The sequence below is a fragment of the Haliotis rufescens genome, unplaced genomic scaffold, assembly GCF_023055435.1.
Source record: "Haliotis rufescens isolate VD_foot unplaced genomic scaffold, xgHalRufe1.0.p SCAF_9, whole genome shotgun sequence".
NCBI classification, from domain to species: Eukaryota; Metazoa; Mollusca; class Gastropoda; order Lepetellida; family Haliotidae; genus Haliotis; species Haliotis rufescens.
This window is the reverse complement of record NW_025964383.1, coordinates 7,847,887-7,862,515: the sequence shown is the minus strand read 5'-3', so window position 1 is coordinate 7,862,515 and position 14,629 is coordinate 7,847,887. Positions and strand designations below refer to the sequence as shown.

At 44.2% G+C, this 14,629-nt stretch overlaps 1 protein-coding gene across 1 annotated transcript; it reads right to left on the bottom strand.

Annotated features, from left to right (window-relative positions):
- Positions 1-146: 146 nt before the first annotated feature.
- LOC124129009 (thialysine N-epsilon-acetyltransferase-like) lies at positions 147-13,667 on the bottom strand. The gene is made up of 5 exons (XM_048390613.1): positions 13,586-13,667; positions 8,060-8,111; positions 2,501-2,578; positions 2,045-2,190; positions 147-1,464 (listed from the first exon to the last, which is right to left on the bottom strand). Exons 1-5 carry the CDS (start codon positions 13,649-13,651, stop codon positions 1,285-1,287), a joined length of 522 nt encoding a protein of 173 aa, XP_048246570.1. The 5' UTR covers positions 13,652-13,667; the 3' UTR covers positions 147-1,284.
- Positions 13,668-14,629: the final 962 nt, after the last annotated feature.

Below are 14,629 nucleotides of genomic sequence, written 5' to 3'. Positions count from 1 at the left end.
CCACAGTAGTGTTTGTTTAATTATCTGCTCTGATTATGTCAAGAGGTGACGGACACTTACGAAGGTTACGGGTAGGCATGGTGTCTCGTGACACTTACGAATGATCCCTATGCCATTTGGCACACTCGTCCCATTCCGTAATCTACAAGATACCGAGTGGTGTGGAATGAGCCGATATGCCGTCGAACTGATAACGGCTCCAGGCGTCAGACGTCAGACGTCGAACTCGCGAGTAGGCATGAATGACATGGTATTTAATAATTCGATTTTGTGACAGAAAAGTGTGGTAGGGAACACTGTAAGGATGATATGTTATTTCCGACACTGCTGATATACTCTCAAAGATGAGCACGATAATAATTAACTGTCTTCTTTAACAGATTCGGATTTGACCCCTAGATGCCGAGGTGTACTGTGGCTCTGATTCACCCGATTGTGTCAGTGTACCGTGGCCCTGATTCACCTGATTGTGTCAGTGTACTGTGGCTCTGATTCACCTGATTGTGTCAGTGTACTTAGGCTCTAATTCACCTGATTGTGTCAGTGTACCGTCGTCCTGATTCAACTGATTGTGTCAGCGTACCGTGGCCTTGAGTCGCCTGATTGTGTCAGTGTACAGTGGCTCTGATTCACCTGATTGTGTCAGTGTACAGTGGCTCTGATTCACCCGATTGTGTCAGTGTACCATGGCCCTGATTCACCTGATTGTGTCAGCGTACTGTGTCCCCGAGTCACCTGATTGTGTCAGTGTAGTTTGACCCTGGTTCACCCGATTGTGTCAGTGTAGTGTGGCCCCGAGTCACCTGAATGTGTCAGTGTAATGTAGCCATGATTCACCTGATTGTGTCAGTGTACTGTGACCCTGATTCACCTGTTTGTGTCAGTGAACTGTTACCCTGGGTCACCTGATTGTGCCAGTGTAATGTGATCCTGATTCACCTGATTGTGCCAGTGTACTCTAGCCCTGATTCACCTTATTGTGTCAGTGCACTGTGGCCCTGATTGACCTGATTGTCTCATTGTAATGTGGCCCTGGGTCACCTGATTGTGTCAGTGTAATATGGCCCTGGGTCACCTGATTGTGTCGGTGTACTGTAGTCCTGATTCACCTGCTTGTGTCAGACATTGTACCCATGTTGGGAATCGAACCCGGGCTTTCTGTGTGATGAGCGATTGCTTGACCTGATTGCTTGACAAAACCAAATATGATAATCAAGACACAAATGACGACCAGTGGCCCCTGGGACACAGGGCCTCGCAAGTATACCTCCAACACTGACGAGGTCAGTCGCGTGATATCCTGGAATATGCAGATTTCATAGAGTCTTTGTTCAGCATAAATGAGATATATTCCTCGTTCTTCCCCAGATTCTCTGATCCTAACGTTTTGTAGAAGTTAATGGCGGATGTATTCCAGCCGGTCACACACCACTGCATCTGTGCACTGCGCTTGTCCAAGGCGACCTGCAAGGTGCACACGGTATAGGGAAACATGACAAGCGCTGTGACCCGTTCGAGTGTTACATATTTTTACAAAGAATCAGGAACGTTACACGTCCATGTAGAGTAGACAGTAGACAGTAGACTACAGGTTCGCTTAACTCACTGAACATGCTGTATATGACGTTATATTGTGCACTACTGCAATTATACTCCTGAAAGATCGTTATGCGTTCCTTCAAAATTAACACTTTAACAACAACCAATAGGAACTATAAAATCGTATTACTACAAATGTCTTGGACAAACAATTATTTGAGAGCAAGTAACTTTGTCTATTTGTTGTTTAACGCCAGTGACACCCAGCAATAGTTAAGCAATGTGGTGGTGGCTTGTAAATATTCCGGGGACTGGACCAGATAAACCAATGATTGGTATTATGAGCAAAGTCCCACGTAGTCAGATACGATGCCAAGGAATAAACCAGGTATCGAGCCTGACCAACGGATCTATTTCGTCACCTCATAAGACAAGCCTGGCTGATGGGGACGTATTCTACTGGAGAAGGAAAGCAAACGGGTGAGGAATGAGGTTGTGTCCGCACCTTCATTGCACAGGCCCACAGTGCTGACCCAACGCCCTTCCTCCTGTAGTCTTCATCAACATAGAGATCCTCCACGTACAACACACGCCCAGACAGTGAGAAGAAACACCACACATACAACAGGTAGCCTACAAGCAGGGGTCTGTCTGAAACAGCAGGGTCAATTATCAAAATACGCAAATAAAGGAAACATGTTTGAACATGCAACATAATTCCAAATAATAATTTATATATGAGCAAATTGCAGAGTTAATTTTAGTCAAGGTGGTGAAATTGTAAAACGCAAATAAAGGACGTTGTAAAACTGATGGGAGTGTGTGATGCAGTCTGACAGAGATCATTAGCCGAGTTGATATACTTTGGTTCCGACAGCGTTCTGAACAATCTGCTATCTGATATTGTGCACACCACACCAACTGGAGATACCACATCAGGTCATGTCTTGTAATCACTGACCTGTTCCTTTGTGGTCCCTCGCTTCAGCAACAAAACAGTGGAACACTTTATCCTCACCAAAGCCGTTCCTTTTCAAAGCTGTAATAGAAAGGTTCATCTTTTCGCACACTTGATCACCACAAAAGCAGACATATGATCATTGATAGACACTATCTGGATGCTAGACAGGATGTTCAAAGTCCATGTGCATGCGGGTTCAGTGAGTCTAATAAAAGCTGTAGGATATAACCAAGACTTGAAAACACAGTAAATATATTCATACAATATACATGTATATGTATCCAGTCTCCATTCTCAGATATAGGTATATGTAAACCATATGCATTTAATTAACCGTACCATCAACATGTGAGAATGGAGATATCGCCACAAAGTAGTTAACAGTTACTGTTGTGCTGGATAAACCACGCTGTGGTATCGAGTACATACAGGTGGAGTACATGCAGTTCGACTGGACAAGGATTCGTCTGAATAACAAGGTGATTTTGTTGCAACGTTTTGTCCACACCTTTAAGTGTCTGAATGAAAAGTAGAATATGTACAGATATGATGCATTAATACCCGTTTATACATATCTTATACCCTGTTCACATGGAAAGACATACACAGGAGTATATTTGAATGTGGAGTAAATCTATTTATGTATGTAAAAGTATAGATATTTTGCGTTCACATGTTTTATTAGTGTCGTGTGCAACTCCACGTTTTGCTCCCCTTAAAACAAGAGAATCGACCATTTCTTCTTGGTCTGTCGTAATGGCACGACTGGCAGTATCAAGGCCCAGAAGACGTTTCTCCTATTTCCTATGTGCTGGTTTAAGTTCAGGACTAACACAGGAACGGGGCGTTTGAACAAGGTCTAGATCACGACAGAGGGGGAATGAAATTGTGAAAGAAACTTTCACCGATAGTCAGTGTGATGAATATTAGAATGACAAGGGAAACATTTAATTCATGTGTCAATAACTCACTACGGCTGTACCAGCATAGTCAACTGTCATCCGAAAACCACTTGCGCTGGACCACAGGTTGCCATAGCAATCTATTGGTTGGCATAGTGTGCTGAGTGCCCAACTGTGGGGAACCTATTTGGAGTAGGGAAGTCAACGGTGTGGAAATGTGTACGAGCAATGTGTGCACTGCACTTGCGGATAAAATGGGTCCCCCTCACATTAAGTTCCCCGAAGATGCTGACCTAAAGGCGTTGATTAAAGGTATCGGAAATACCTGGGTGTAACTGTGAAGGGGCTTTAGATGGGACACATATCCCAATCATTGGGCCATTTAGACATGGTGCAATACACAGCTATATTTGGATCAGATGCCGTCATTTTACACGCTGAGTAAATAGCGTGGCCGTTCACATGGCCAAATTTGTACACCATGTAAAGTTACTTATATGTAAATGCACTTTTGCATGACCTGTTTTGTTCGTATAAATATACTCCTTGAGCAACCTAACATGACTAATTTGTTTACTGTAAGCTTGTTTAAATACTCAGATACGTAGCAGTGTTTATTAAATGTCGTGCAGTGGTCTTATAAACAGAGACATTGAGTAATTTGTATTAAGAAATAGTACATGAAGCTTCTCTTTCCATTAAAGGTCGATGACAGCAGTTTACACACCCTTCCAGGTGTGTCTTACTAAACACTGTGGTCCAGCTGCGGCTTACTAAACACTGTGGTCCAGTTTTATATCACTAAACACTGTGGTCCAGCTGTGTCTTACTAAACACTGTGGTTCAGCTGTGTCTTACTAAACACTGTGGTCCAGTTTTATATCACCAAACACTGTGGTCCAGCTGTGTCTTACTAAACACTGTTGTCCAGCTGTGTCTTACTAAACACTGTTGTCCAGCTGTGTCTTACTAAACACTGTGGTCCAGCTGTATCTTACTAAACACTGTGGTCCAGCTGTGTCTTACTAAACACTGTGGTCCAGTTTTATATCACCAAACACTGTGGTCCAGCTGTGTCTTACTAAACACTGTGGTCCAGCTGTGTCTTACTAAACACTGTGGTCCAGCTGTATCTTACTAAACACTGTGGTCCAGCTGTGTCTTACTAAACACTGTGGTCCAGTTGTGTCTTACTAAACACTGTGGTCCAGCTGTATCTTACTAAACACTGTGATCCAGCTGTGTCTTTCTAAACACTGTGATCCAGCTTTGTCTTACTAAACACTGTGGTCAGACTGTGTCTTACTAAACACTGTGGTCCAGCTGTGTCTTACTAAACACTGTGGTCTAGCTTTGTCTTACTAAACACTGTGGTCCAGCTGTGTCTTACTAAACACTATGGTCCAGCCGTGTCTTACTAAACACTGTAGACGCACAGGGAGACGCATTACATGTAGCCACAAAACATGTAGACACATAACATGTAGGCGCATAGCATGTAGCCACATAACATGTAGCCACAAAACATGTAGACACATAACATGTAGGCGCATAACATGTAGCCACATAACATGTAGCCACATAACATGTAGATGCAAAACATGTAGACACATAACATGTAGACGCATAACATGTAGCCACATAACATGTAGCCACATAACATGTAGACGCATAACATGTAGACACATAACATGTAGGCGCATAACATGTAGGCGCATAACATGTAGCCACATCACATGTAGACACATAACATGTAGACACATAACATAGCCACATAACATGTAGCCACATAACATGTAGCCGCATAACATGTAGACACATAACATGTAGACACATAACAAGTAGCCGCATAACATGTAGACACATAACATGCAGACACATAACATGCAGACACATAACATATAGACGCATAACATGTAGACACATAACATGGCCACATAACATGTAGCTACATAACATGTAGCCGCATAACATGTAGCCGCATACCATGTAGACACATAACATGTAGCCACATAACATGTAGACACATAACATGTAGACGCATAACATTTAGACGCATAACATGTAGCCACATAACATGTAGACACATAACATGTAGACGCATAACATGTAGACGCATAATATGTAGATGCATAACATGTAGACGCAAAACATTTAGCCACATAACATGTAGACACATAACATGTAGACAGATAACATGTAGGCGCATAACATGTAGACACATAACATGTAGACACATAACATGTAGACGCATAACATGTAGACACATAACATGTAGACACATAACATGTAGTCGCAAAACATGTAGCCACATAACATGTAGACACATAACATGTAGCCACATAACATGTAGACGCATAACATGTAGACGCATAACATGTAGACACATAACATGTAGACACATAACATGTAGCCACATAACATGTAGACACATAACATGTAGACACATAACATGTAGGTGCATAACATGTAGACGCAAAACATGTAGCCACGTAACATATAGACGCATAACATGTAGCCACATAACATGTAGCCACATAACATGTAGACACATAACATGTAGACACATAACATGTAGCCACATAACATGTAGACGCATAACATGTAGACACATAACATGTAGACGCATAACATGTAGACACATAACATGTAGGATCATAACATGTAGCCGCATACCATGTAGACACATAACATGTAGGCGCATAACATGAAGACACATACCATGTAGGCGCATAACATGTAGACGCATAACATGCAGACACATAACATGTAGACGCATAACATGTAGCCACAAAACATGTAGACGCATTACATGTAGCCACATAACATGTAGCCACATAACATGTAGACGCATAACATTTAGACGCATAACATGTAGCAACATAACATGTAGACACATGACATGTAGCCACAAAACATGTAGACGCATTACATGTAGCCACATAACATGTAGCCACATAACATGTAGACGCATAACATTTAGACGCATAACATGTAGCCACATAACATGTAGACACATGACATGTCGACGCATAACATGTCGACGCATAACATGTAGACGCATAATATGTAGGTGCATAACATGTAGCCACATAACATGTAGACACATAACATGTAGACAGATAACATGTAGACGCATAACATGTAGACGCATAACATGCATACACATAACATGCAGACACATAACATGTAGACACATAACATGTAGCCACATAACATGTAGACGCAAAGTATGTAGCCACATAACATGTAGACGCATAACATGTAGACACATAACATGTAGCCACATAACATGTAGACGCATAACATGTAGACACATAACATGTAGGCGCATAACATGTAGACACATAACATGTAGACGCATAACATGTAGACACATAACATGTAGCCACATAACATGTAGACACATAACATGTAGACGCATAACATGTAGACGCATAACATGTAGACGCATAATATGTAGCCATATAACATGTAGACGCATAATATGTAGCCATATAACATGTAGCAACATAACATGTAGACGCATAACATGTAACATGTACACGCATAACATGTACACGCATAACATGTACACGCATAACATAGTATGTGTACATATGGAACAGTGCTGTCGTATGTCTGTACTGTGTAGTTTATACACTTTATGCTACACTTAGCAGTCATTTCTCTATGCTGTGTAATGGCGTTCTGTCCATCATTCTGGTACCAAGACCATATCATCAACGCCATACTGATGGACAGACACTGACGTCTGCTAACGTTCTATGGCACATTTCCAAACACGAGTACGCCGTGCAAGGAGACCAAGACTCAATCTGGATTCGACAGAGGACACATGACCATCGGCTATTCCCCTTACTGGCATCAGCCACATTGAGGAGATCGGTCAAAGTGGGGTTACGCGTGGTCATCGAGATCCAGATCCAACACAGATCCAACACAGATCCAGATGAAATGAGATGGTGTTGGCGAGACGGATCCTGATGAAACGACCCTGGAGGACTGCTGCAGCTCTACAGCCCTGGTTCAACGTAGAAATGTGTCTGCTAATCACAGACTGGGAACACATTAAGTGTACAATATGCTGACTTCTACCAATCTGAAGCATACCTAGCATCAGATATTGGACACCAAACGATGATCAGGTGCGTGCTGTAACCGTGCTGTCATCAAGCCTCTTCGGCAAGCTAGATTCACACTGATCTTAATAAAGGTTCCAATACAAGAGCAAAAATCCTAAATGCATATTTTACATGTGCAAAGGACCGTCACAAGATGCACGCGCAGTGAAAGGTGCGTATAGGGGCTTTCCGTTGGCCCCAAGTAACAATACAAAATAGGTCACTTATGTATGCCATTTCTGAAGAAAGTCAGATATAATTTTCGATATCCCCTACTTCTGCTATGTCCCAAGTTACAGTGTATGTGCATATATACATGTAATGCTTTCTCAGCGTTAAAGTCATTGCTTATTTGTGCTTATCAACCATTATATCTTGTGGTAACAGTTTTGATGACATTAGTTTTGTGTGAACATCAACAGCCCAGATACTGGTAAAGACCAAAAAGGATTCCACTTTTGACAATATTGTCTTCAGTGTTTCTTGTGTAATAATTTCTTTATATGACGCAGTTAATCCAGATGTCAACTTACTCTCTGTATCAGTCCGCAAAAGGTGCAGCTTCTTCTCAAACTCCGCCAAGCCCTGTAACGTAACACAACGATACTTCAGTGAGCTTCATACACGATATTGACTTCCATACTCATATATTGAGGGCAAATACAGCAGATGTATACATTACTCTGATATTGAATGTAGCTATGGATCACTTGGGGGACAATTACACAAACCAAGAAGAGGGCATATACCACCCCTACCGGGCCAATCAGTTTAAGATGTCTTTGAGTCACAGGTGGGGCAATGCTACGAGCGGTGAGTAAAACGTTCTGGGCCGAACAATGGATGTACTTAGTTGCTAATTATTTTTCAACCTAATCCCCTCTCGAGGTCCACCCACTTCTTCCAACGATAATGGAGTGCCTGGTTCTCACTGTTGTAGATGACTCCTGGTTGTGTAAAACTTACACCACAGCAGATATGACGTCATCATCCTAAAATTTGCATAATGCTTGCTAGGCGATTCTTTCTTCGAGTTTGGGAAGTGGTGGAAAACTCATGCCCTGCAGGAATGGAGACAACAGACTTGATCACAGGGGCACTGCATGTCTTAGGGCAACACCACATCTTTAGTGAGTTTTTTCAAGACGTTTAGCCAGATGAGCATAATATTGGCCATTAATGGTCCGACCACTTAGGAGGTATTCCACCAGTTGGATTCCTTTGGAATCCCAGAAGACATCACGTTGCTGGCTGTTGGAACAGACGCTAAATGTTTCATTGAATGACAGAGGAGAACCCAAGACTCATTCATGTAAGGTTACAAATCCCTCCACAAAATCAGCTTGGAGTGTTTTGAATCTATGTAAAACCTCACAAGAGTGATGAACCTGGAGTGTTTCTGATCAGGAATCGGAAGCCTTGGAACCCATCTTCCCGAGGCAAGGAAGTTAAGCTATTCTAAAAATCCAGTTTCCACCCTTGTCGAACTAGGCTGGAATGTTTTGGTTACATTTTGGCTGGACTAACAAGTCTATGCATACTCCAATCACAATCGCGTAACGAAATCGACATCCGGTTCGTAAGCTACATGGAGTTTAACGTGCAGATTTCTGTCGACTGACGGATTTGCAAAAGATGAGTACCGTCAACTAGGCGTCGACAGATATTTTCCATATCTTTTCATGTCATTAATGAAGGTGCACACCTGATTTCATGCACTTTGCAAGGTAAGACACATGTTGTTACAAACTAGACCTTGATCATCGATCAGCTCGTCTTGACTGGGCACCACAATGTGAGCGATGGAATATGATTGGTCAATAGGAGGGACATAGAAGGGACATGACTCGTAAGAGCTACTGGTGGCACTACACTCCAGCCCAGAAATTTCAACCTCGTTCGTCAAGGGTGGAAACTGGATTAGTATAGTAGGTTAACTCCCTTGCCTCGGGAAAACGGCCGTTATGTTTGATATGCCTAGTTCATTTATAATGCGACAGATTCCATTCACTGAAATCATGCTCATGGCTTACACGTTGAAGTAAGTTGTGCTTACAGCACGGATAAAGTCAAGGCGAGGGGATCTGTGACCAAAGGTCTTCAAGCAGTTTCTGTCACTTGCAGCAGGTGTTCACTTTCAGAACGGAGAGACCTGGATGGCTAGTATTAAGGAAAAACTTCCATCAGATACCAAGGGGCTGATTCCTCGAAGCATTTAAAGGCTTATGTCAGTAGTTTAAAATCTATTCTCACTTTGAGGGGCAACCAATATAGCGACATCAGAGAAGGAGTAGCAGGAGTCCATTTTGAAGTTCTTGTAACAATACGTGCAGCTGTGTTTTGTATGGCCCTTTCAGTTTAAGATACTTGATGACAGTGTTGTAGCAAATTGTGTTCAGCAACAGAGAATACCTACTATTGATGTCTGCAGAAATGTGCTGCCTGTTGTGTATTTCGCTCTAATACAGCCTGTAAGCATGGAAACTGTTGTACGTAATACATGCTGTTAATGGCGGAGTGTACATCATTCGTAGTTAGTCTCAGAACCTTTCAGGCACCCCTCGATAAGCAATACAGAAGTTCCATTCCATATAGTTTGTTAAATATATATAAGTTATACTTATACACACCTTGTCTGACCTTGTCCACCTCCTCCAGTTCCATCTGATCATGTCCACCTTCACCACTTCCATCTGATCATGTCCACCTTCTCCAGTCCCATCTGATCATGTCCACCTTCTCCAGTCCAATCTGACCATGTCCACCTCCTCCAGTTCCATCTGACCATGTCCACCTTCTCCAGTCCCATCTGACCATGTCCACCTTCTCCAGTCTCATCTGATCATGTCCACCTTCTCCAGTCCCATCCGATCATGTCCACCTTCTCCACTCCCATCTGACCATGTCCACATTCTCCAGTCCCATCTGATCATGTCCACCTTCTCCAGTCCAATCTGATCATGTCCACCTTCTCCAGTCCCATCTCACCATGTCCACCTCCTCCAGTCCCATGTGACCATGTCCACCGTCTCCAGTCCCATCTGATCATGTCCACCTTCTCCAGTCCCATCTGACCATGTCCACCTTCTCCAGTCCCATCTGATCATGTCCACCTTCTCCAGTCCCATCTGATCATGTCCACCATCTCCAGTCCAATCTGACCATTTCCACCTCCTCCAGTCCCATCTGATCATGTCCACCTTCGCCAGTCCCATCTGACCATGTCCACCTTCTCCAGTCCCATCTGATCATGTCCACCTTCTCCAGTCCCATCTGATCATGTCCACCATCTCCAGTCCAATCTGACCATGTCCACCTCCTCCAGTCCCATCTGATCATGTCCACCTTCGCCAGTCCCATCTGATCATGTCCACCTTCGCCAGTCCCATCTGATCATGTCCACCTTCGCCAGTCCAATCTGATCATGTCCAACTTCTCCAGTTCCATCTGACCATGTCCACCTTCTCCAGTTCCATCTGATCATGTCCACCTTCTCCAGTCCCATCTGATCATGTCCACCTCCTCGAGTTCCATCTGATCATGTCCACCTTCTCCACTCCCATCTGATCATGTCCACCTTCGCCAGTCCCATCTGACCATGTCCACCTTCTCCAGTCCCATCTGATCATGTCCAACTTCTCCAGTTCCATCTGATCATGTCCACCTTCGCCAGTCCCATCTGATCATGTCCACCTTCTCCAGTCCCATCTGATCATGTCCTCCAGTCCCATCTGATCATGTCCACCTTCTTCAGTCCCATCTGATCATGTCCACCTTCTCCAGTCCCATCTGATCATGTCCACCTTCTCCAGTCCAAGCTGATCATGTCCAACTTCTCCAGTCCAATCTGACCACCTCTACCTCCTCCAGTTCAATCTGATCATGTCCACCTTATCCAGTCCCATCTAATCATGTCCACCTTCTCCAGTCCCATCTGATCATGTCCACCTTATCCAGTCCAATCTGACCATGTCCACCTTCTCCAGTCCATTCTGACCATGTCCACCTCCTCCAGTTCCATCTGATCATGTCCACCTTCACCAGTCCCATTTGATCATGTCCACCTTCGCCAGTCCAATCTGATCATGTCCACCGCCTCCAGTTCCATCTGATCATGTCCACCTTCACCAGTCCAATCTGATCATGTCCACCTCCTCCAGTTCCATCTGATCATGTCCACCTTCACCAGTTCCATCTGATCATGTCCACCTTCTCCAGTCCCATCTGATCATGTCCACCTTCTCCAGTCCAATCTGACCATGTCCACCTCCTCCAGTTCCATCTGGCCATGCCCACCTTCTCCAGTCCCATCTGATCATGTCCACCTTCTCCAGTCCAATCTGACCATGTCCACCTCCTCCAGTTCCATCTGATCATGTCCACCTTCACCAGTCCAATCTGACCATGTCCACCTCCTCCAGCTCCATCTGATCATGTCCACCTTCTCCAGTCCAATCTGATCATATCCACCTTCTCCACTCCCATCTGACGATGTCCACCTTCTCCAGTCCCATCTGATCATGTCCACCTTCTCCAGTCCCATCTGATCATGTCCACCTTCTCCAGTCCCATCTGACCATGTCCACCTTCTCCAGTCCCATCTGATCATGTCCACCTTCTCCAGTCCCATCTGATCATGTCCAACTTCTCCAGTCCAATCTGACCATGTCCAGTTTCTCCAGTCCCATCTGATCATGTCCACCTTCTCCAGTCCCATCTGACCATGTCGACCTTCTCCAGTCCCATCTGACCATGTCCACCTTCTCCAGTCCCATCTGATCATGTCCACCTTCTCCAGTCCCATCTGACCATGTCCACCTCCTCCAGTCTCATCTGACCATGTCCACCTTCTCCAGTCCAATCTGATCATGTCCACCTTTTCCAGTCCCATCTGACCATGTCCACCTTCTCCAGTCCTATCTGATCATGTCTACCTTCTCCAGTCCCATCTGATCATGTCCACCTTTTCCAGTCCCATCTGATCATGTATACCTTCCCCAGTCCCATCTGACCATGTCCACCTTCTCCAGTCCCATCTGATCATGTCCACCTTCTCCAGTCCTATCTGATCATGTCGACCTTCTCCAGTCCCATCTGATCATGTCCACCTTCTCCAGTCCCATCTGATCATGTCCACCTTCTCCAGTCCCATCTGATCATGTACAACTTCTCCAGTCCCATCTGACCATGTCCACCTCCTCCAGTTCCATCTGACCATGTCCACCTTCTCCAGTCCCATCTGATCATGTCCACCTTCTCCAGTCCTATCTGATCATGTCCACCTTCTCCAGTCCCATCTGATCATGTCCACCTTCTCCAGTCCCATCTGATCATGTCCACCTTCGCCAGTCCCATCTGACCATGTCCAGTTTCTCCAGTCCCATCTGATCATGTCCACCTTCTCCAGTCCCATCTGATCATGTCCAACTTCTCCAGTCCAATCTGACCATGTCCACCTCCTCCAGTTCCATCTGACCATGTCCACCTTCTCCAGTCCAATCTGACCATGTCCACCTTCTCCAGTCCCATCTGACCATGTCCACCTTCTCCAGTCCCATCTGATCATGTCCACCTTCTCCAGTCCCATCTGACCATGTCCACCTTCTCCAGTCCCATCTGATCATGTCCACCTTCTCCAGTCCCATCTGATCATGTCCACCTTCTCCAGTCCAATCTGACCATGTCCACCTCCTCCAGTTCCATCTGATCATGTCCACCTTCACCAGTCCAATCTGACCTTGTCCACCTGCTCCAGTTCCATCTGATCATGTCCAACTTCTCCAGTCCCATCTCACCATGTCCACCTTCTCCAGTCCCATCTGATCATGTCCACCTTCTACAGCCCAATCTGACCATGTCCACCTTTACGGTCTTAAAGTCGCAGTATAAAATCGCCTACCACATAACAACTCTCTCCCCTTATAAATCACAGTATTTCATCGCCCTTCGCCTGCAACTCGATGTCCCGCCATATGTCGCAGCATGTATTATACCACCTTCAACTATTTCCCCTTAATAAGTCGCAGAATGTCTTCATCTCTGACCTACAACTATCTCACCTTAATAAGTCGCAGTATTTCATCGCAATCATCGACGCGAGCAACCCTAACTTTAAACTCGGCCATACTTGAAAATGAGACATTTCGTTATCATTCGTCCTTTTCCATAACTGGCAAACATCGATGTGACGCTTTAGTCACCGATTCGTGTATAATATTGACAGAAATTTCTTTGTGTATCATTACAACGTGAGTGATCTTAAACTCTTTGTACAAACGCCAACATATCGAAATATTCCTTTCTCGGTTCCACTTGCACTGCGCTATCTCAACTCATAACCGATTCCCCATCCAAACAGGGTGCTATCACAACTGGTTGCCATGCTTTGTTTCAAACCGGTACTTGAAATCCGACACTTGGTATTGCTTCCTTAGTTCGTGCTGCTGTTGCTTCGAATGATGATGGCGGTGATGAGATGATGACTGGATAAAAGATGATTGGATGTCCCGCTGTCATCGAGGAGGGGCCGTATCTATATACATACAAACATCAGATCCAGGCAACCGGATTGAAAGACGTGATTAAAGTGGGTCTGCTGGTCAGTTCTGTGACTTCGATGATTGCGTGGTTGTTGCTCAATCACGAAGTCTCATCCAGACTCTGTTATTTTATGAGGACATATCAGAAGGTTTTGAACCTGGCATGTCTAGGTGGTTGTTATTTTTTAGTGAAATATATTATTATTGACTTGTGTTTGTTGACTCATATTTCACAATTTGGCCGGTGACTTTCTGATACAGTGACTCTGAGGTACCCTACACCATTGCATTGAAATGGATAAAACTGTAAAGAGTCAGCCTTCATTTGTGTTGCCCTTTAGGTAGCCCTGCACCATGGCAGTGAAATATATTTTATGAAACCAAAACCATACAAATATCATGATGTTCATATGATCCCCGCTCTTGTCGATCCACCACCAACATCACAAAAGAATGTTTTACCGGCTTCGTTTAATAAATGCAAGTCAGAGGGCTATGAAAATAGCATATGTCAAAGTAACGCAAATTGACTAGGGAAGCTCGTGATGCTTGGAAACACGAATT